At 38.7% G+C, this 22,359-nt stretch overlaps 1 protein-coding gene across 5 annotated transcripts; it reads left to right on the top strand.

The window, feature by feature from the left end:
* Window positions 1-6,136: 6,136 nt before the first annotated feature.
* Window positions 6,137-21,584, top strand: LOC101172427 (high affinity cationic amino acid transporter 1). 5 transcript variants are annotated; one of them, XM_011482322.3, is made up of 12 exons: window positions 6,137-6,264; window positions 10,838-11,211; window positions 11,283-11,438; window positions 12,484-12,655; window positions 12,727-12,860; window positions 12,935-13,157; window positions 14,610-14,749; window positions 15,294-15,396; window positions 16,471-16,664; window positions 16,739-16,890; window positions 17,379-17,487; window positions 18,984-21,584. In XM_011482322.3, exons 2-12 carry the CDS (start codon window positions 10,842-10,844, stop codon window positions 19,148-19,150), a joined length of 1,920 nt encoding a protein of 639 aa, XP_011480624.1. In that variant the 5' UTR covers window positions 6,137-6,264; window positions 10,838-10,841; the 3' UTR covers window positions 19,151-21,584. The 5 variants fall into 5 exon arrangements, with proteins under 5 accessions (XP_011480624.1, XP_020563767.1, XP_020563769.1 ...); XM_020708108.2 differs by lacking the exon at window positions 6,137-6,264 and adding an exon at window positions 7,760-7,868; XM_020708110.2 differs by lacking the exons at window positions 6,137-6,264; window positions 14,610-14,749 and adding exons at window positions 10,036-10,490; window positions 14,980-15,116.
* Window positions 21,585-22,359: the final 775 nt, after the last annotated feature.

Genomic DNA, 22,359 nt, shown 5'->3' with positions numbered 1-22,359 from the left:
AACTCGGAAGCTCAAAACATGCATATACATGTGTTTACATAGACTTTTTATTGGAAGTAGTCACTTGAACGCGGTGTGAACACAGCAAAGCAATTACCAGTGCAACAAAAAATGACGAGTAATATTGGAGCTATTCCGCTGTTCAGTTTTAACCCAGATGCCAGCTTGGACGAGAAAAACAAAGACAAATGGATTTTTCTGCAAGTGGATGTATCAGAATAGAGCGGAGCAGGAAGAATATGGTTAGCTGTTGTCTCTTGCTTGCCACGAGCTTTTTCTAACTCCCTTTTTTGTGTCTGCCCCTTATTCACCATGATATGAATAAAGAAAAATCCATTTTAAGCTTAATTCTCTTAATATAATATTAAATAATAATAATAAATAATATTAAATATATGGCCTCCATCATCAGAAAAATGCCACGATAACATGTTAAAAACACAATTTTCATTGGAATTGGTTTTGAAGGCGTTTTTTTGCTAAAGAACAGATAAAATCCTTTTAACAGCTTTGTTGGGCGTGCTGCAAAGAATGCAAGCTGTTAAACTGTTGAGCCACAAATTTGACTAAACTCTTCAACTTAAAATGCCGTACAGTACATTGACACTGGTGATCAGGGCACTCCTTCATGTGAGAAGAGAGAATGTCGCAGGTACGACTCACACTCTTGACTACTGTGAGAAGTTGATTTATGTGCAGCTTGCTCATTAGGTTCCCCAGGGGACGTTCCAGCAAAACACAGAAAACGGCCTAAATGCACTGAAGGTGACATGTGTCTCTTTCAATTAGTTCTGACTTCTGTGAGTTTTGTCCCGATATACTCGGCTAAAGAGCGCCTGCGACGCTGAAACGTGAGACGGTTATTGATTAACTGAAACGCGGCGAGAAGTATCCGGGATGTTAGGGGACAAAAATGGCGTCAAATTCTGTTCGGCAAATGATCTGCAAATCTGCTCAAAACTCCATCCTTGCTGCTTGAATCTGGACGTCACATTTTATCACAGCAGCATGGAAGGAAATAAAACAAAGGGTGATTAATTTTCTTTTTATTTACTGCCATGAGTGCTGTGATCCACACCTCCAGCATTAGTGCAGACTTTCATTTAAGCTGTGGATTGTAGCATACGACAGGTTTTGATCTTTCTTGCCTGCAGCTGAAGCAAAGGCATTTGTATTCAAGGCCATCCTTCTGTGTTTAGTCAAAAGCATCATGAACATCTTGTTTTTTTTCTGTTAAACCTTTTAAATATTAAAAAAAAGCAAAGTCTTTCTGCACCGCGTTAGAAGATCACCCTTCATTCATAACGAGCAACAACTGAACTGGTGTTTAATCACCCCTCATCTGATCCAACGTCATTGTCACTTTACCTCAGCCTCAATGAATTGTCTGCATTTGTTCTTGGACGAAATATTGATGTCTGATGCACTGTAACCGTTTCAGCAAATTTCTTTCATTACTGCTAATAACAATGAATCAGAGGCTGTCACCTCACTAGCATGTGGATGAACTGATTGTGCTGTCTGACTGCTGATTCACCCCTGTAAGTGAAAGGTGTCGGCGGGTCGTTGATGGACTAACTGCTTTCATATTCAGCTTCTGACAAATTAAATTGACTTGTTTGATTTGTACGTTAGTTTCCACATATGCGCAAATATTTCTTTCCTGCAATTCCTAATAAACTGGATCAAATCAAATCATCTGAGACCACTTTTATCCATACATTTTGACTCCATTTAAGCAAAAAATGGATATAAATAATTTCCACACAAAAAAAGGTTTGTGTGAGATTTTCTTTTTCACTTACTTCGGAAAACTGCAAAGGCTAATAAATAACCTGATCGAGGATGCAGGGGGGAGTTCAGTGAGTTAAGTTCCCTCTGATCGTCTTTTGATCTATTGTGAAGGTGTTCCCCGATGTCTTTTATTTATGGTTATGAGATTATTAGCCAAAATTAAAAAACCTGTGTCGTTTTCTAGGACATAGCTTCTGGAAGGAATTGATCAGAAATTCCCCTCTGAATTGTTGGTGGGACTGTTGGCGCTGAGTAAGCCTCCCTTCATTTCCCATCATCCCTTTCTCTACACTCTCTCCTGCTAGCTTCCAGCGCTTCACAAAAGAACAAAACAAAGATGGCGAGCCAGATGCCAGCTCAGACGAGGAAAACAAAGACGTGCGTGGATCTATGTGTCAACAAGTGGATGCATCAGAATGGAGCGGAGCAGCGGGCTTGTGGCCCGCCGACTGTAGAACCAACAGTACGTCACTCCTACAAGGTTTTTCCAACAGCATCTGGTCCTGCTTCACAACAATTTAAATGAAGGAATGTCCAGAAAAGCTGTTTTAATCACAATCTCATGAGAAAATGCAACAAGAACATGTTAAAATCACTAAAAACATGATTTTCATTGGAGTGGGTCTTTAAAGAGCAGTTTTGAAGACTGTCCTGTTTGTGTTTTTGCCATCGACTTCAAGCAGGAAATCTGAGAAAATCTCTGAAATGACAAAGAAAAGGATTCTACTTTGCTTTCTACAATACAGAATATAAAAGTTCAATTCTCCGTTTTTGGTGACGAGAACGGTTGTGAAATGCTGTCGCATGACTACACAAATCAGCCACCTCTCTGCGCCCCACAACATGATGTAACAAGGATGAAAGGCAGCCTATCATTTTCCCATTTCCTTAGCACCTGCATTTCCTGCTACTAACTCCAAACATTAGTGGCATAGATGGGGACTTCTTAAGAGCAGCTCAACTTAGGTGAATGCATTTTGGGAATCATAGTTTTTGTTTGGATTCTTTCAGTTAAGGGTTTTTAAAACAACTGCATGTCTGAGTCCCTGGAATTTGGGGTTTTCTGGCTCGCGCCCTGCAGCCTTATGTCTCTCAGGCCCCTCACTTCGTCGTTTGAAGCTGCATTACACATTTCATACAACTTTTTACTCTTGACAGGAGGAGAGATCCCCACCCCACAGTGGTATACACCTGCCAAAACCAGTGAGCTACTCTTTGCATCCTTCACTGTAGCGTGCGTATTTATGTTTGGCCAGTAAATTTGATGCTCGGAACATAAAAGAGCAGCAAATGTCAGCAGACAGTGCTTGAAATATGCTGCACAGATAATGCAACACCCCAGGCTGAGACCTTGGAGTTTTACCTTAATACAATACCTGGCAGTCTGAAGAACCTTATTACACACATGGCCGTTTTATCTGGTGCATGTGTGACAGACGGGGAAACATGCGTGCCAGTACAATCTAGGGACAGATTTCCTATTATGCGAAGGCTGTGCACCCTCTGATCTAACACTTTGTCGGCTTGCAATTTTTCTTATTTGCTCACGTGAATACAAATGCCCGAAAGGGAGTGTCGTCTTCAAAGGAGAGGAAGGGAACGCGCTGAGATAATGTTGTCAGAGGCTGACCCTTGAGACTATACCAGGCAGCCTTCACTGTGCATTCTATTGTCGCTCCATACTGTATTTTTGGGAAATAAATTCATGAAACACTGCTATAAAAACAGGGTATGCAGTGGGTCTCTTTCTTTGGATGATTATATAGTCCAAACCTTCTCCTTAAATTGTATTTATAGCAGCATCTCTACATCCACAAACTTTAAAGTTTGTACTTAATGTGAGAATGAGCTGTTGTTTTGCTCTGAGGTTATCGGAATATCCAATTAAAATGTGCAAAATGCTAATTGAGATCTCTTTATTTCTGCATTTTGTTATGAACTGTTTTGCTTTTGTGGACATGAGCTGTTGCCAAGAATGGTGGAGTTGCAGTTTATAGTAATAATGTTCTGCTTTTATGCATAAATATTTTTTTTTTCAGGCCAAAATTGCCTTACACACAAAATATCCTCATTTCTTTTTACTTAACCCCCTTGAATTTAGTTTCAACTATAAAAATAAATATATATGTTTTAGCATTAAAGTAGATGTTTGTTTTATTTCGAATATTGTTTTACATTTTGATTTATCTGAAACTGAGTTTTTCTCATCTTTGAGACATAAAAATACACGAGTATAAAAGAGAAGTTAATGTTCAAAAAATACACATTCAAGTTTTTTATTTTATTTTTTTAGATTTGGAAGCTTCTAAAGTCCTGTTTTTAGATAAGATTTAAAAACTCAAATAGCTGTTTTGCATAAAATAATGCATAACCCCCAGGGTTTTTTTCTTAATGATTTTCCTGCTTGCCTTTTTATTTTTATTTTGGTTCTTAACCATCTCTGCAGATGGGTTTTAAAAAGCCAGCAGTGTAAACAGCCTCTCAGGCAGGCCATGTTCAACAATGGGAGAAAAAAAATAGATCTTTTTTTAAAAATTAGACCAGAATAATGATTTTAGTAAACTCCAAAGCACTATTAGAAATCAAAAATACATGACAGGTTAACTTTTGGAGAAACGATAAAACTGTCTTGCCCTCTTTTATGAGATTGTAAGTATTTATTTAGTAGAGAATAATTAAATCCTGACCAAAGTTTTTATTTAGTTTGTCAATTGGTGTTTTTTTGTTTAGACAATCTTCTGGCGTGATAGATTTAATGAGCACAAACTGGAGCTTTTGGCTTTATAATTTGTGCCGAGAGTGATTCTGAATGTTTGATCACAGTGTTTGTTTACTGACTGCCTAAAGATGTAATCAATATCATATCCCATCATCCAACTTTGCAAACAAATAAATTCTCCAACATTGTTGGGCAACCCCTGAAAAATTTAAAGAGCTGCTATACTTCCAGGCAGACCTGGATTTAGCCATTCCCTCTATGGGGGGCAGATATAATATCGGAGGGGGCAAGTCTGGGTGTGCTAAAAGTTTCAGTTCTATATATTTATCGTCTCTTTTGATCTGTGTGATATGTATTTGAAGTGTCATGTTGAAATGCTCTTCCTGACCCTCTGCAGGTACCGGGCTTGGGACAGGCACAAGCAGGACGCTGACTGGTGCCAACTTGAGGCTGCTTTCTTTTCTTTTTATGTCCATCCACCTTTAACATTTTTATTTTATTTTATTTTTTGTTTTGAGGGGTTTTGTTTTTGTAGTTTTTATTTTTTTAGTTAAATGTGTTTTTTTTTTTTTTCACATTTGGAGGGTGCAGTCACCACATTTGCCCTCCCATTGTCCATGCCTATATCCAGCCTTGCTTCCAGGGCTACAGTAGTATAACTTTTTCTAAACATAGTGGTCTGTGTTTGTGATGACCTTTTCTAAACAATGAATGAAAACTAATAATGCTGTTCATGCCGTGAGCATGGAAACGAAATGATAATTTAGGCTTTCTTGTTTATTAAAGCAGTTAAAACATTTTCATGTGGTCCGTTTAGCTGCCCATGCAACTTGGCAGAAGCAAACAAATTCAGCAATATCAGCTTTTGAATTTTATTTTGAGGCACTTCTTTCTCTGAAAGCTATGGAACTGCATTACTTTAGATTCACCTAAGACCACCTATTCCCATTTATCAAGGCAACCCACAATTGGCCCAACGGGTGCAGCCATAAATCTAAAAATGTCAGATAAGGCAGTGTAAGGCGCTTTTCTTACCAATTATGTCTTATGAGGGTTTTGGTACCTCTAGTAGTTATGGTCACAGCAAAGAAGGGAATCATGAGGCAATCTAAAAAGCCAAATGATCTCAAAACCCTTTACTGCAAGTTTGGGCCCACAAACATGCAGAATCCTGTCTCTGCTGGAGCTTTGAGCACCTTCAGACGGGACTTTTGTCCTCCATATTTGGAGTGATTTTTTTTCTGATAATGTGGATTCATGTCATATATGAGGATCTTGGCTGATATTCGAGATGCATCCGCAGCAGGAAACTCAGAGGAGGATGCAGAACATCCTGGTTTCCTCCCACCAGACACTTTCACAACTTCACAAGCAATCCATAAGCATGTGGCAAGCTGGTGTGACGCTTAGCTGCAATGATGAAAGGAAAAGAAGCACAGCAGGGGGCCCAGCTGTAATATATGCATACTGATAGGCTATAGGGATAAATTTAAATGAAGACATGACCGCAGGGCAAGTCGCTCTCTCTGATCAGCATCCAGGATGCTTCAAAGAACTCCTCGGGAGGAAATTGACTTGTAAACAGCGCCATCTAGTGGTTGTCATTCTGCAAAACTTCCCGCCGTTCTGTTTCCGTGTGTGCGCGCGTGGCTCCACCAGCACCACCTCCGTGCGTGTGCCCTTCCCCACCTAGTCTGTGGAGAGGAGATCCGGGAGGTGAAGCCGAAGCTCCCCTGCGGTTCAGTTTAAAAGTAAGTTCATAAGTGTTCATCAATGAATAATGGTGGAAGGGGGGTTAGGATCCACGCGGAAGGCGGCACGTGGGCTTCAGACCAGAGTCCAGACGCGGAAGATCAGAGCGGGCTGATGCAATCCAAACAGCAGCTCTTCTGCACTTCTGCTGACTAAACAGGTCGGCGTCGGTGCAGACGTGTCAAAAACACGAATTGGTTTTTAAAAAGTAGTCAGACGTCGGCTTGAAAGATCTCCGAAACCGGGAGCATACTTATGGGAGAAACGTTGCCTTTTTTAGGAGTTCACGCAGCTGCCTGATGAACTCAGATGAACTCCGTGAAGAACCTGACCCTTCAAGATATGGATTACATACGAAAGATTACATTTCTACAGATAAAATGGTCAATTTGTTGTAATTTATCAATTAAAATAACATTTTCTTTATACATTGCATGGTGTATCACACATTAGGTCTTGAAATGTGTATATTCGTCTACCTAATCGACCATATTGGGGGACATAAACTGCTCAACAAACCTAAAAGATCAATTTTAACAATGTGATTTAATTTTTGGTCAGTGACCGTTCAAACATAGCTCACGTCTATTCCAAAATACAGTAGCCTTTTGTTCCGCTTTTACACAGGTTATTAATCTATATACCTGCTTACTTGTCATCTTTATTAGCCATAGTTGCTCTCCAAGGTAAGTTTTATTGTATAATAACAAGGAAAATCAGAAACTGCGGCTCAAACACATTTCACTTTTATGCAAACAGCTTCTCTTATCCTCCAAAAGCAGTAGGGCCACCATGATTGGCCCTTTAGAAAATAAAAAAAGATGACTTTTTACTTTAACTTAAATTTCTTATAAATGAATACATTTAACTTTTGTTTTCTAAAAAAAAAAAGTTCTAACTTTACAGCAAAAAGTAAATTATCACATAGTCAACATGATCAACTTTTGGTTTATATGTATTTAGTTTTTGCTATTTTAAAACGTTTAGCTAGCGGGCATGTTTGTGGGCAGCAAACTTCTGTTGCTATGGAAACGGAATAATAAATAAAGTAAAAGGCCTCATCTTATGATGAAATAAGCTCAGATTCAAAAACTAAAACAAAACGTTGATTCTTTATTTTCACAAAAAAATGTTTTAGAAACAAACTGTTTCATCATAAAAATTCTCCAGAACGTGATTGTAACCATTTTGTTTTATTTTTAATCAAATTTAAACAAAATTTGACTTTTTTTTTGGGGGGGGGGGGGGGGGGGTCCATTTCTATAACTTTGAAAAAACATGACAACTGCTTAAAAACAATTTAAGACCAACTCTTTCATCTAAAATGATTTACCCTCAAAGTTTAAATGAGAAATAATTGTTATATTTGATTCAATACCTTCATCTTTCTCTTTCGGCTTTTCCCATCAGGGGTCGCCACAGCGAAACAACCTCTCCTTCGAGGATGAGTCGCATGGTTAACTTGGCAATGTTTTACGCCGGATGCCCTCCCTGATGCAACCCTTTCAATTTATCCGGGCTTGGGACCGGCACAGAAGCAGAGAAGGGAATCAATACCGTCATCAAATAAATGTTGCTATTATAAAAATACTGACATTTACAGGTATTAATGTATTTTTAAAGCCTGCTGTATGTTAGGTGGATGAAGGTCCTTAAATCTGAGAGCTGAAACGTCGGTCACTGATAAAAACATTTATACAACGTTCGTTTTTTTTACTTTTATAGCCTCTTTATTACTGATTTAAATTACAGTAGAACGTCATAAACAGCTAAACTCATTAACACTTCCTATGGTCTCATAGGCTTAGTTTCATGACGCTCTTTTAAATCAATTTTTTGTTCACAAATATTGATAGAGATTAAAGGCTGTGGTACAACCCCCTGTTTATTCTTCCAGATGATTCTATTTATTTTATATCTATGGTTTTGATTGTTTAAACTTACCAAACAAGCCACAAGCATGAATCTAAAACACTATACAAAACATACAAAAAATGTAAATGTATTTTATATACTACCAGAAATGGGTGACACAAAAGAAATGGTTTTTTTTTTTACTAGTATCTGCTTTGAAGGATGCTGTAATGGAATAAAGCAAGCTGGGTTTTGTGTTATGCTTTTATTTTGAAAAGTAGCATAGTAATCAAGGGCAGAAAACTTTATTACCCTTTATTTTTATTTTATTTTTATTTTTTTAATATTTTATACGGTGACCCTGAAGTGCACATCATTCAATAAATCATTTGTTACAAAAACGTTTTAAAGATCACAACGACAATTAAAAAAAAACAAAGCAAATGTTAAAAAGCAGAATTACATTTTAGAAAAAACAAAACAAAATTTAAGAAAACCAAAACGTAAAAAATGAAAAAACATTTCAGAAAAAAAAACCTATTTCCAGAAAACAATATGAAATGTTAAAAAGAAAAAGGAAGAAAAGAAAACGAAATGTTGGTAAAAACGAAACACAAGGAGAAACTGGAAAGGTCGGTACTGAGGGACAGTGCTGATTGGATGATGATGTCCAGTATAGCTTTAAGGCAAATAACTTTCATCATCCAACCAGTGATGTCCCTCAGTACAGACCTTTGTCATCGTGTTTTTCCAACATTAAAATTTGTCAATATATCATTTTGTTTTCTGGAAATTAATTTTATATTCCAAAGAGTTTTTTCATTTTTGTTTTTTTACATTTTGGTTTCTGAAGTTTTGTTTTGTTTTTCTAAAATGCAATGCTGCTCTAACATTTTCTTTAAAAGATTTCTTTTATTGTCGTTGTGATCTTTAAAATGTTTTTGTGTCGAGTGATTTGTTGATGTGATTTGCACTTCAGGGCCACCGTACGTTTACTACTGTAAGAAATACATGTGATTGACATATAATGGTGTTCACACAGACTAATATCAACATATACAATATAATCAATATAATGTGTTTAGAATTTTGCAGAAATCGCTGTGTATTTGCTGCTCCCAAAACATTAATTCTGTTTATATATATATATATATATATATATATATATATACATACATATATGTATATATATATATATATACATACATATATGTATATATATATATATATATATATATATATAAAGTTTTATTTTTATTTAAAAGAAATGCCTATTTGGACATGCTCATCAACTAGACGCGGTAATCTGAAATTAATATTTAATCAGAAACACTTTGCGGATGCAGATTACAAAGGCACAAAGCCATGATAAATAGAGACCTCAAAGTAAAACAGCCACTCTGCTGGTCACAACACGTGAGGATTTACATTTGTGCTGTTGTCGGCAGCACTTAATGTGTATTTTATTGTATAACCGAAGGGAAAGATTTAGTGTCTTCAGATGTAACCTCTGCAGTTATCAGACTGTTTTAGTTGCTCATAGTTTGGCTCCAGATTGGTGCGAATTTCCTGCTGTGAAACATTCCCAACAATTGAGTCAGATTTACATTTAAACTTTGGAATTTAATCTTTATATTTTCTTGGAATAAATGCTCGTGTAGTGACCTCATAACTCCCTGTAGGTTGAGGTCACGGAAAAATCTGCTGCTCTCCCTGTGACCGTAAACAATGTCATCGTAAAGTCATGTCAAGGGGCACAAGCTCCGCTTTTGTGGCCAAATATGAAAGAACATGCGCCTGGATGCGTTCTAAACTCCGCCCACATACCTTTCGGTTTGCCGTGGGCGGATGTCAGAGCCCTGTGATTGGACGAGAGGTGGGCCGGGTTGTGTCCTGCCTCCTCTCCCTTTTTTTTTTAGCGCAGATCTTCCCGCCAGGTCATGTGCATTCTGCTTCCGCAATTACTCCTGCTGCCTGTCATCGCCTTTTTTTTCTATTTCTAATGTTTATTAAATTTTTTGGCAGTGCTTTTGACTCAAACTTACCTACGCGTAGTGGGCGTTTTTGGATTCCCATCTTTAGGAGGCACTGTGATCATCAGGAGAGGAAGTTAAATCCAAACTTATGATTCATTCCATTCACAGGATTAAAAAAAAGACATATCAGGAATGCAATTGTTTTTCCGTCTCGACGGGGTCCTGCTGGGTGGGGGCCGTTGCCCCCGAGCTCATGTCATGTGTCACCATTCTATTTGTGAAGCCGTTCGCCTGAACACAAAGAGACGTTGGTGTCACATGTCAGACTACTACTTGTAGAGCTCAGCTCCCAGCAGAGTTTGAATCTGAGCTCATTCGGCTTTTTCTCTGGGAAAGTAAGTAGTTATGATGTTAAAGACGACGATCCGCATCGATGGCGGCTGATTTTCTACTTCCTCCTCTGTTCTGCCATTTGCATGGAGCTGACATGACAGCCTACATGGTGTCTGAGTGTCTTTCTGATATACATAAATAGACTTTGCATGTTCTCATTTGTTCATTTGCATTTTAACTGTCCTTTGTTGCTTGTCAGACTATAGTTACCTATATTGAAAAGTGGTGTTTTAGATAAATTGAGAAATCAACAATTGATTTTTGGATTGATGATAAACCTTTTAATCGGTTATAGTTCTGAAATAAAGAGGGCTGTAAGTTTACAAAGTAACCCGGGTATTTTTTTTAGGACCATGCTTCTGGCAACGCTAAAAGGTCTGGGCAGGAAGCTGCTGCGAGTGAAGGTGGTGGACTGTAGCACGGAGGAGTCCCGCTTGTCCCGATGCCTCGGCACCTTCGACCTGGTGGCTCTGGGAGTGGGCAGCACTCTGGGCGCTGGCGTCTACGTTCTCGCCGGCGCTGTAGCCCGTGAAAACTCTGGACCCGCCATCGTCCTCTCCTTCCTCATCGCCGCCCTGGCGTCCGTTCTAGCCGGCCTGTGCTACGCCGAGTTTGGAGCCCGCGTCCCCAGAACTGGCTCGGCTTACCTCTACAGCTACGTGACAGTGGGAGAGCTGTGGGCGTTTATCACCGGCTGGAACCTCATTCTGTCTTATGTAATAGGTGAGACCACTTTGGGTGGTGGAAAGGAGTTTGATGCTGTTCGGGTAACATGACGCCTTTTCTCTGGACAGGAACTTCAAGTGTGGCCAGGGCCTGGAGCGCCACCTTTGATGAGCTGATCAATGGGCACATCAAGAGGTTTTCCTCGCAGTACCTTCCCATGAACGCACCAGGGGTGGCAGAATACCCTGACATTTTTGCTGTCCTCATCATACTCAGTCTAACAGGTCAGACCTAGTGCATAGTATTTAGAAAGCATGCAATATTTGATTTTGTGATGACGTAGACCAACCGCACCGTCAGAGTCCTCTGGCCCACAAAAATGTCCCCCTCAGTCCAGGCTGTGATGATTTTAGTCCCTCCCATTTTTGTTTAAAAAAACAGCAAAAGAAAAATAGGACTTTGTCCCTAAAATTACATAAAAAAATATCTCCAAATTTTTGTATTTGGCTAATTTGGTTAAAAAATATATTTCTCTACTTGGAGACGTGTTCTATTATTTCACTTGTATTGTTATATTTTGATTTAAAAAAAGAAAAATCTTATCTGTCTAAAAAGAGGTTCGTGTTTCTGAGTGAGGTAAAGAGCGAAAACAAAACAAAAATTATATCAAAATATATTTTTTACTGCAAATAATAAAAACACATTTTTTGAAATTTATAATTTTGTAAAGCTTTTGGATCAAACCAACTGGGATCCCCCCTGGATGATAGTCTGAAGTCTGGAATATAAACACACCTCTGAATGATGTCATAAAGTCTGTTTTGCTGATAAAACGTTATGAAAAAAAACTTTTATTATGACAGTATAGGTAGTAGTACTTTTATCTACTGTCAAAACAAATTCGATTTGTTTTCCAGCTTTGTTTTTGTGTGTGCATGCCTGTTAAAGAATAAAAGCTTTGCTCTATTGTTTCCCCTCCATTTTCTTTTGCAAATGTTTATTCAAGGCAAGGAAAAAAACTGATTCTAAGACAGATGCGGAAAAAATAAAAACCTGACTAATCAGAAGAAATATTGGTAAACAAGTCAACATCCACATAAAACAGCTCAACTCTCCACTGAGAAACATTTCAAATTCAGCAGCTTTTTCCACTTTAATAAGCTGAGACATCCTGACATCTGCTGTTACATCAGTGTTTTTTCAGCTACGGTTGCAGTTTTTGAGCACATTTGTTTAAAAGACGATATGATAAACTGAAGGGAGAAGACGGCTCTGAAGCTCAGCCTCCTTGTCTGATTTCTTCTTTCTGTCTGTCTATTGACTTTGCAGGTCTGCTCGTGTTTGGAGTCAAAGAGTCCGCCCTGGTAAATAAAGTCTTCACCTGCATCAATGTGCTGGTCCTCCTGTTTGTCATCATCGCTGGGTTTGTCAAAGGAGACCGAAAAAACTGGAGCTTGAACCCAGAGGACATCCTGAACTCCACCAGAAACTCCACCTTGAAGTGGGTGCAATCCTGCTGGTGCTCAACGGGGTTTAAACGCTCGGCTCACATTCCGTTGTCTTTCTTCTCAGCACCACTGCTTCTTTAGCCAGCGAGGAAACCATCGGTGCAGGCGGGTTCATGCCCTTTGGCTGGACAGGAGTCCTTTCGGGGGCTGCAACTTGCTTTTATGCGTTTGTAGGGTTTGACTGCATCGCCACCACAGGTTAGAAAGCATTTGTAAAACGGGATGCGTGACATTTTTCCCGCCTCACATCTGGTTATGTTTTTCCCCCTCAGGAGAGGAGGTGAAGAACCCGCAGAGGGCCATTCCAATCGGGATCGTTGCCTCCCTGCTCATCTGTTTTGTGGCATACTTCGGTGTGTCGGCCGCTCTCACTATGATGATGCCGTACTACATGCTGAGCAAGGACAGCCCTCTGCCTGTGGCCTTTGAGTATGTGGGCTGGAAGGGAGCCACTTATGCCGTGGCTATCGGCTCTCTGTGCGCTCTGTCCACCAGGTAAGTGGCTCTTCTGACGCCTCTCAGCGAGACAAGTCAAAGAAGACGTGCAACTCTCCAGCATGTGTCCACAGAGAGTTCAATTCATTTCAGGCTCACTGAAGCCTGAATTTTGATTTGGATAAACTGCAAATAAAAGCTAAGATGTGATGGTAAAAGCTAGACCGGATTGAAATATGCTGCCCTTTTAACAAATATTAGCACATTTTAAATCGTTTTCTTACATTTTACATTGCAAAACTGTTTCCTATCAACACTGAGTACTTGGTGTCACTATATATATATAAAGTTCAAATTCAATACAGGAGAGAAAAGAAATGTACAAATGTTGGGTTTGTGTGTATTTTTCTGTTAAATTGATTTTGAAAAAAACTATAAAACTACAGACAAGAAATTAAGGTTTTAAATTGAAGTGTTTTTAATTGCTGCGTACTTTTCAAAGTGTGGACAATAACCATTAACAAGAAGGTAAAGATTCAAGTTTTGGAGAAAGAAGCCAAAAGCTCACAGACAAATGTACTAAATGATTCTTGCTGTGAAAGACGAGACAAAAATGTCACAATAGGGGTTTTTTTTTTTGCCTCGTCAATGAAAAGATAACATTTAATGATGTAGAAACAGGTTTCTCTCCACTTTCAAAAAACAAAATTACTTTTTTTTTTATCATAAAAGAAAACCTTTTTTCTTTAAGTCTGTTTTAGTTGCTTTAAAGTCCTGGATGTTATTCTGTTGTTTTATCAAACTTTTATGAATGCATCATTTTTAAGGACAATCTTCTTTTAATCTTGCTTTAATTCAAGAACCAGACTCCTTGAGGTTTTTTGTTTTTGCAAAAGGTTTCATTCTTTTCTAAGGGACATTTGCTAATTATTAGGCAAGTTTTGTTTTTTTACTCTTTTAGTACAGTGATTGTTTTTGTGAAACCAGAAGGATTTTTGATTAATTTTCTTACATTTTGGGGTTTTCGTTATTCATATTGTAGCAAATTGGCAACAAAACAAGTCGTCTTATAGATGGGTTAAGAGTTGTTAAAATTATTTCTTAAAGACTTTTTCACAGGACTGCGCTTTTATTATGTTTTTTTCAAAATTGTACAAAAGTACAAAATTGGCCACATCAAATAAAAAAATATCCCCTTTTTGTGCTGTTTGGCACAAATCAAAACGATTCCTGTCATTTCTCATCACTTTAAACTATTTCAGACCGATTAAGTTTGAAACTATGTTCATTGGCAAAATCTATTTCCTTTTATTTTGTAATTGAATTATATTTTTCAAAAATGTAATAGTGCAGATAAATGATTTTTAGTCACAAGGCTTTATTTAAACAGATTTGTCTGCAAAGATAAGAATTTTTGCAACAGATTTTTGTGTTTTGCTTTTAGACCCCCCCCCGTTTGTTCTCTAACTGGTTTCACTAGCATGGCTTGCTCTGCTCTCTCCCCCCTAACAGCTTACTGGGCTCCATGTTCCCAATGCCCAGGGTGATCTGGGCCATGGCAGAAGATGGGCTGCTCTTCAAATGTTTGGCATCAGTCAGCTCACGAACCAAAACCCCTCTAACAGCTACAGTAACGTCAGGTGTAGCGGCAGGTGAGCAGTGGCTAAACTCACTAACCAGCTGGGGTTAGAATCCCTCCTGACCTCTAGACAGACAAAACAAAACAAAAAACGCTGGATGGAGTGCAGCATGAAGTCACTTCCAGGAGCAGGGATGTTTCATGGCGGAAAACAGCTTAGGCAGTGTGTGTGAAACTAGAGTTGACGGACTTTTACTTTGTGTCATAAATCTCTGCCTCCTCCTTCCTTCATCTTCGGCTCAGCCTCCTTGGCTCCATGTTTCCTCTTCCTCGCATTATCTTTGCAATGGCTCGCGACGGCCTGCTCTTCTCGTTTCTGGCTCATGTCAGTGAGAGGAAGACGCCCACCGTCTCCACCTTGGTGGCAGGGCTCATGTCTGGTAGGTAGCTGACATCAAGCCTGAGGCAAGAGTGCCCCCTTGTGGAAGGAGGATGGTGAAAAAAATCCCTTGCAGATGTGAATAAAACCCTGTTTTTTCTGTGATATGCTAGAATTCTTGCATTTTTTTCTGTTTTAATGTTTTTTCCTTCATTGTTGTTTTCTGCATGTGCTGCAGCTGTCATGGCCTTCCTGTTTGACCTGACGGATCTGGTCAACCTCATGTCCATCGGTACTTTGCTGGCCTACACTCTGGTCGCAGCCTGCGTCCTGGTCCTCAGGTAGTCTTTGTTCTAACGCCGAATTGACCCTGGTCTGTCTGCGGTGCGTCTCCCTTACGCTGCATGGGAAGTCTATCTTATGACTGTCAGTTAGTTTACATCGTCTCCGTCTGTCCGCTCACGTTAAACTTTAGCAATCAGGTCCAAAGCCTTCTTCTTTACTCTTTGTAAAATGCATGTTTTGTGTCATAAATGATGTTGTGTAGTAAATGTGTTTTTACTTCCAAAATTAAACTTATTTTATTCTGCGTTATCGCGTCGACACGTCACTTTCAATATATTATGACATTTTATACGCTTTTATTTTGAAAGTACAACAGAAGTTTTTGAAACCCAGACCTGTTTCCTTTGACAGAATATCAGGGGCCACCATAAACATTAATAAATACATTTACAAGAATTAAGTCATATGGTTATGAGACAAATTGTGAAATTTTACAATAATATACTAAAATAAAACTTGCTAAAAGACTTTATCTGTGAAACCAATGATTAAGTAACTGCTTACAATTCGCTCTCCATCTCTCATACGATATTGTTTTTGTTTAAGTTTAATTTTCTTAGTAAAGATTGGCCAGATAATCCTCATAAATTGAGAATTTACGGAAAATAACGGAAAATGTTGTCTCTTTTTACTCATAATTTTTGGAGTTTGTTCTTGTAAATTTTTTTTTTCTCAAAATCTTACAACTTTCTTTATTCTAGTAAAATTTTCATAATTTTACGACCTTATTCTCATAAAATCACCAGTTTTCTTTTTTTTTTTTGATAATTTTGCGACTTTATTCTTGTAAATTTGTTTCTACTTTTATTTGTTTGGTGGCCTTCATACTCTGTCACAGTTTCCCTTTTCTCCGGCTTTTTGCTGCAACACTTTTAAGCCTGCATTGCGTTGCGGAGGGATCAACATGACGGAGACGACGTAAACATTTCAATTGATTAATGAGCGTTTTATTTTTTGTGTCAACGAAATGGAGATGCGCTGAAGACGGACCAGTGTTAGTTTTCCTCAACTGTTGCATGTCTGAAAGTGTTGCAGTCCATTGGTAAACTAAAACTGCTTTTTTTCTTCAGGTACCAGCCTGAGCAGCTCAGAGCGGCTTATGAAATGGCCAAAACGCAGGACGAAGCAGACATTTCTGAGTCCTATAGCGACATCCTGCCTCAACCAGAAGATCGCCTCACCGTCAAAAACCTCCTTTTCCCTTCAAAACCCGAGCCCTCACCTCAGTCTGGACTTGTTGTCAATATTTGCACCAGCATACTTGGTGAGTGACTCCAAAGATCGAAGGAAACGGGAGCAAATGATGGAAGCTGATGGTGTCTGCGTTCCTCCCATCAGGTGTTCTGGTGTGTGTTTTCGGTGTGGTGGCTGTTCAAGGAGGCCTGGCTCCCTGGTCTGTGTGTCTGCTCAGCACCATTGCAGCCACCTGTCTTGTTGTCACATTCATTGTGTGGAGACAGCCGCAGAGCAAAACCAAGCTAGCATTCAAGGTGACTGGACGCCTTCAGTTAAAGGTTTCCTACAGTCCACCGGGGCGAGACTTTAAAGGGTAGCGAAAAACCCAAAAGCAGAAGAAAATCGCCTCACAGTTTGTTCAGAGTTGATGTCAGAATAAACGGTTACATAAACCGAGGCCTTTAAATGCTGAAGTGACATCGTCTGAATGGGTCACTGTGCTTTCAAGCGTGTCAAGCTAAACAAGCATTTGTTTAACCTTCAAGCTAAAGGAACAGCTCAATAGTATTGCACAAGTCAAACAGCAAAGTTTTGCAGAGCCCCATCAGAAAACAGGGTCACCAGCATCTTACTTCTAAAGATCTTTCTAATGTTTAAGGATAATCACATCTTAAAATTCAAAGATTCTATCAAAATAGTAGTTTTGTTTAAAAGAAACACTTTTTATTCAGAAAAAACATCGTTGTTGTTTTATTATAGGTTGCTCAGACCTTGTCATCACTAACTAAGAGTCTCTGCACAGGTTCCTCTTCTGCCCTTCGTCCCGGTCATCAGCATGTTTGTCAACGTCTACCTGATGATGCAGCTTGACAGAGGAACGTGGATCCGCTTCGCCATCTGGATGGTTTTAGGTACTTTAGGACAACAATCCTGCGAGGCACTATTTGATTTGATTTGATTGCTTTAAATTTGAGCTTTAAAAATCATTAAATACTACAATAAAAATAAATACAAGACACAGATATATCAAACCCATTTTAGAAGTCTAGTAATACATTAACAGAATACATCATGACATTAATCCAGGAATCATTGTTTCATGCTGCTGATCAAGTAAAGCAAATAGGTAGCTTGATGATTTTCATCTGAAAACACTTTCTGAAACATCATTTTTGTAAATATTGGTATGTATCGCTCCTCATGAAAAAGTTATATTGTATTTATTAGCCTTGTTCCAACTGAGCAGCCCAGTCCGGTATTTTTAGAGCATTTTCATTTAAAAATCTTTCCTTTGAGTTGGACCGAACCGTACCATATTTGGACCCCCGGTGGTTGTAGATTCATAGAAAAATTAAACGGACCGGTTAGGGCGGCGCTGCTGTTGATACCGTTGATTGGCTGAAGGTGATATCAATAAAAGACAACTAGAAAGAAGCTGTATTCCTCTTTGCCGTCCCTAATATTCTCTCAAACAACATTAAATGCTTTGTATACTGTATCCAACAGTAGCCCTGGTTTTATTCCAGAAATGCCTCTAATAAAAGCCCAGCTTTTATTAGAGGCAACTGGTGTTTATTTCATCATAGGGCAAATGGTGATGGCTAATAGGTTCACTTTGCGGTGAAATGTGATCAAGAAAGGCAGACGCCACCAGATGAACATTTCAGGATTCATTGAAATGACGAGAACATCGTATTACATTCGTTTCCCTTTAAGCATCAACTTCAGCTTTCCTGCAGATCACGTTCCTGGAGACCCACGCACCTTTCCTTCTTTGCTCAATAATCCATGTTCAAACCAGTTCTTTTGATTCGTTGCTCGCTGTCTTTGCAGCTTCACTAGGAAATTGGTTTGCTCCTTTTTCTGCAGCCGCCTTCTCAATATCACCCATCTGCCGGCGGCATTCACAGAAAAGTTTAGGATCCAGCCCTGAATGTGGTGCAGATTCATCACCAGGAGTAGGTCAAAGGAGCCCCGCCACTATTAGCCAGTGGGGTCTAGAGTTAAGAGCACCTGTTAGACCCGGGATTTATTGGAGGTTATAATTCTGTCATGTTCATTCATGGTTTCACAGTATGAAGTCAAACTTACAGAGGTTTTTGTTATCTGACATCTATCTGTAAAGATGTTAGTGATCAATAGAGCAATGGTTAGTTTGATGCATGGATATGTTTTATGCAATAGGAAACAAGAAAAAAATCATGGAATCATTATTTTTGTACACACAATGCTTTTAACACACTTACTGTCAAAATCGAAGTTTTCACTCAATTTAGGAAGAACTTGTGTCGTATTTAGGCTAAAGAACAAAAAAAAAGGGTTTGGCCAAAGAACTCCTGTTCTCTCAAGTAATTGATTTGTTGTAACATGTTCCATCAACTGCATCGTTGTTCCTCACAAACTGCAGGATTCATCATCTATTTCACCTACGGGATTCGCAACAGTGCAGAGGCGGCGGCGAACCGTTCGGACGCCGACTCCCCAGCCTGTGCCATCAAGGGGGAGCCCATGACCACAGAGAAGGAAGCTTTCCTGCACAACACGCAGACGTACAGCCCAGACGAGGATTTATGATGAAACACTCCGCCTTCAGAGGTCGGACTAACCGTCATGTTGCACCTGTGGGTTAACTTCTTAGATTCCCTGAATGTTCCTCTTTTTACATCTGTATTGCATGAGAAATGCACCAATAACTTTGGGGCTTTTAAACGTTTGTGTTTACAGTTTTATGAGAAATGCAAAGCGTCTGAATGTAATACACGATCCAAAGTGCTTCTGAGGCTCCAGACACACCGAGCTCAAGTGTGGAGCAAGCAAGTCTGCGCCAATAAAACTCAGTCTAGCCCATGAGTTTGGCCACACCACTTTCTGATTTAGAGACAAAAAACAAAAAAGCATATTCAGCCCTACAGCTGAAGCGTCACTTCACCCAAAGCACACAGCAAAAGGCAGTCACTCAGAATTTCAATATAAGATGTCACATCCCTTTGAGATGCTACTGTTGTGTTACATTGTGGTGTGTCTGGGCCTTTACACGCAGCTTTTAAGAATGTATTTTGTTACTGAGCAAAAAGATAATTACATCACATTGACTGTTTTATTCTGAAGCATCACACCTTAGGGAAAAACACTGTTATGATTTTATATCATCCCAGTATTTGTTCTGACTGTAAAACAAGGGGTTCTATTTATACGAGTCTGAAATGATCATGGATCACAGGGGTTGTGCTTGTGTTTTTTTTTTTGTTGTCATCTTCAAGTGAAGAGCAAAAAAGTGTCAGTTGTATGTTAAGTTTAAAATATGCCTGTTGACTAACCAAAGTAACAGTGGCTGCTTGACAAGAACAACTTTCTTTAATGCAGAGTGCTTTAGGTAAAACAAAAAATAGACATCAAATTAAAACTATTGTCACACCGAAAGGACAATTTAGATTCACTAATTGACCAATGAAGCAAGTGTTGGAGGATCCGGAGTCCCCGGGGTAAACCCACTCGTGCAGCCGGGATTCAGAGGGCTTACTCCTATCAGGTGACAGCTTGAGTTGGGATCCTGACTCAAATTGCAAAAGTGGAGTCAATTCATGCTATACTAGGAGTTTAGTCTCTGTAGACCAGGGGTGCCCACACTTTTTCAGCTTCTTTTCAAACGATCAGCTCCAAAAGATCAATTTACATAAATGAAAATTAAATATCATAAAATCCTTATTTGATGTGTTCATATTTGTGTACTAAAAGACACAGACTTCTCATGAAAAGCAGATTTTGAAGTGAACCAGACAAATATTTTTGAATGAAATGGCTACATTTGGATGAACATGTGAGGTTACAGCTTGTTAAAAAGTTCTTGTCATTTTTCCTTCCACGGTTTGTATAATTGGTGTTCGCAGAACGTTCCACGATGGTTCTATTCGGGGCTATTTTTGAGCGACTGACCTCGGGCCAAGTCGAGGAAAAACGAAGCGCGTCAGCAGCTGCATCCACGGTTAGGCGTCTGATGCTGAACGCTCACACCGTTCTGAACTTTATTAGGAAGAAAGACTCCAGATCTGCTAGTTTAGTAGCGGTTCTACATGTCAATCAAGTGACGTACTTCAATTCGCTTATGGCAATTTTTGAAGAAAAAGACGATTTTTTTTGTTTTGTTTATTTATTTACCTACAGTTCCTTCGATCGAGATTGACGCGTTATATTGGGCACCCCTGCTGTGAAATATTCAGTGCACTGCTCTACTCTCACAGGGAATTGTTTGGATCAGTGCTCTTTTGGCTGAGTCTTATTTGCTCATGTTTACTTTAAGTCATGTTCTGTCTCAGTAACGCCACGTTGAAGTTGCCAACTATCTACAACTGTCCTCTGTTACCTTATTATTTATTCTCAAGAGTATCTTTTCAGGGCAGCTTTGTCAGTTCATGCTTTATGATGAGATCAGCTGGAAACAGCAGTGCGTGAGTATTGACCGAAGAAACAGTTTTGTCTATTTTTCTTGTTTTTTTTTATATTCTCTTACTCAAAATGCCATGAAATCAAACGGGAGAGACAGTATCTGAAGCAAAGCTACATAGGAATGTATTCATTCTTCTACTATAGGAGAAAGTAGCTCATGAGCTGAATTCCTCTGGATAATGATGCGTTATAGCAGATCAAGAGCATCAGGTTTTAAAGCAGCAGCCTCCATGAGCCTCTTACACGCTTTACACTGTAAGAGCCTGTTTTCAATACACAAGTTTCTGATTCAGACATCCTCTTTACTTGACAGCTTTACACAAACTTCCTGTTTGTGTTCATCAAATAAAACTCTACTTTCGTTCTGTCCGGGTTTGAATTCTTGAGGAACAGTTCACATTTATTGATGCTAACTTGTGTTTTACTCACAATTCTTGCCTTGATGCTGAAACTATTGTTTAAACGGATTTAAAGTGTGTAAAGGCATCTGAAAAATCAATGTCAGCTTTTAAGATGTGTTTACCAGAGTAAGAGAAATAAAAGCCTGCATGAAGTTCTTCTTTTACATGGCCATGTTTCATCTGTCATGTAAGGAATACGATATTTTTTATCCGTTTCTTTGCTTGTTGTGCATGTTGCTGCTGATCTCAGATCAGTTTTGTTTCTTTAAAATGCCAGAACGATGCTTTTATTTTGGAAAATAAACAATTTTCCCAGTTTGACATTAAAGTTTTAAATAATTGTTAATATTCTGTTTTTAGCTTTGTTGCATATTTAAAACATCAAGTTAAAAAATGGCTTTTGTTTTTAATTAATTTATGCTGTAAATTCTGTTTAGCTGTATGAAAGGGTTCTTAATGGAAATAGGTTTTATTTTCATTAATTTTAAGCAAATTATACATTGTTTTAAAATATGTTTTTTTTCTTTTCCTCAATGCATCCTCCATTTTTTATTTGTCTTAGCTGTAAAGTGGAGTTTCAAAGCAAATGTGTGCCTTTGTTTGTTATGCAGTGAGAAGTTTCATGGATTTTAAATGGTTTTTAAAATATTCAGTTTTTATTAGCCATTTATATCTAACTTCTGTTTTTTGTTTGTATTGCTTCTGCTGTACATAAATAAAAGTGAAACTTGAAGCTCGCACCACAAATATGTTCTGGGTTTTTTTTCTGAGTACGCAAAGAAGTGAATACTGAACATTCACCTTTTCCTTTTATTTCAAAATAAATGACAAAGTGTGAGAATGTGGTCTCATGAATACAAAGGATTTCCTTTTGGAATTATAACATGTTCTCTGACATTAAAAGCATTTTTTTCAGTTATGTATTTCACTGGTTCAAAT

This window comes from Oryzias latipes, chromosome 13 (assembly GCF_002234675.1).
Source record: "Oryzias latipes chromosome 13, ASM223467v1".
Classification (NCBI taxonomy): domain Eukaryota; kingdom Metazoa; phylum Chordata; class Actinopteri; order Beloniformes; family Adrianichthyidae; genus Oryzias; species Oryzias latipes.
Note: the sequence above shows the minus strand (reverse complement) of the source record. Positions and strands in the feature narration are given on the sequence as shown.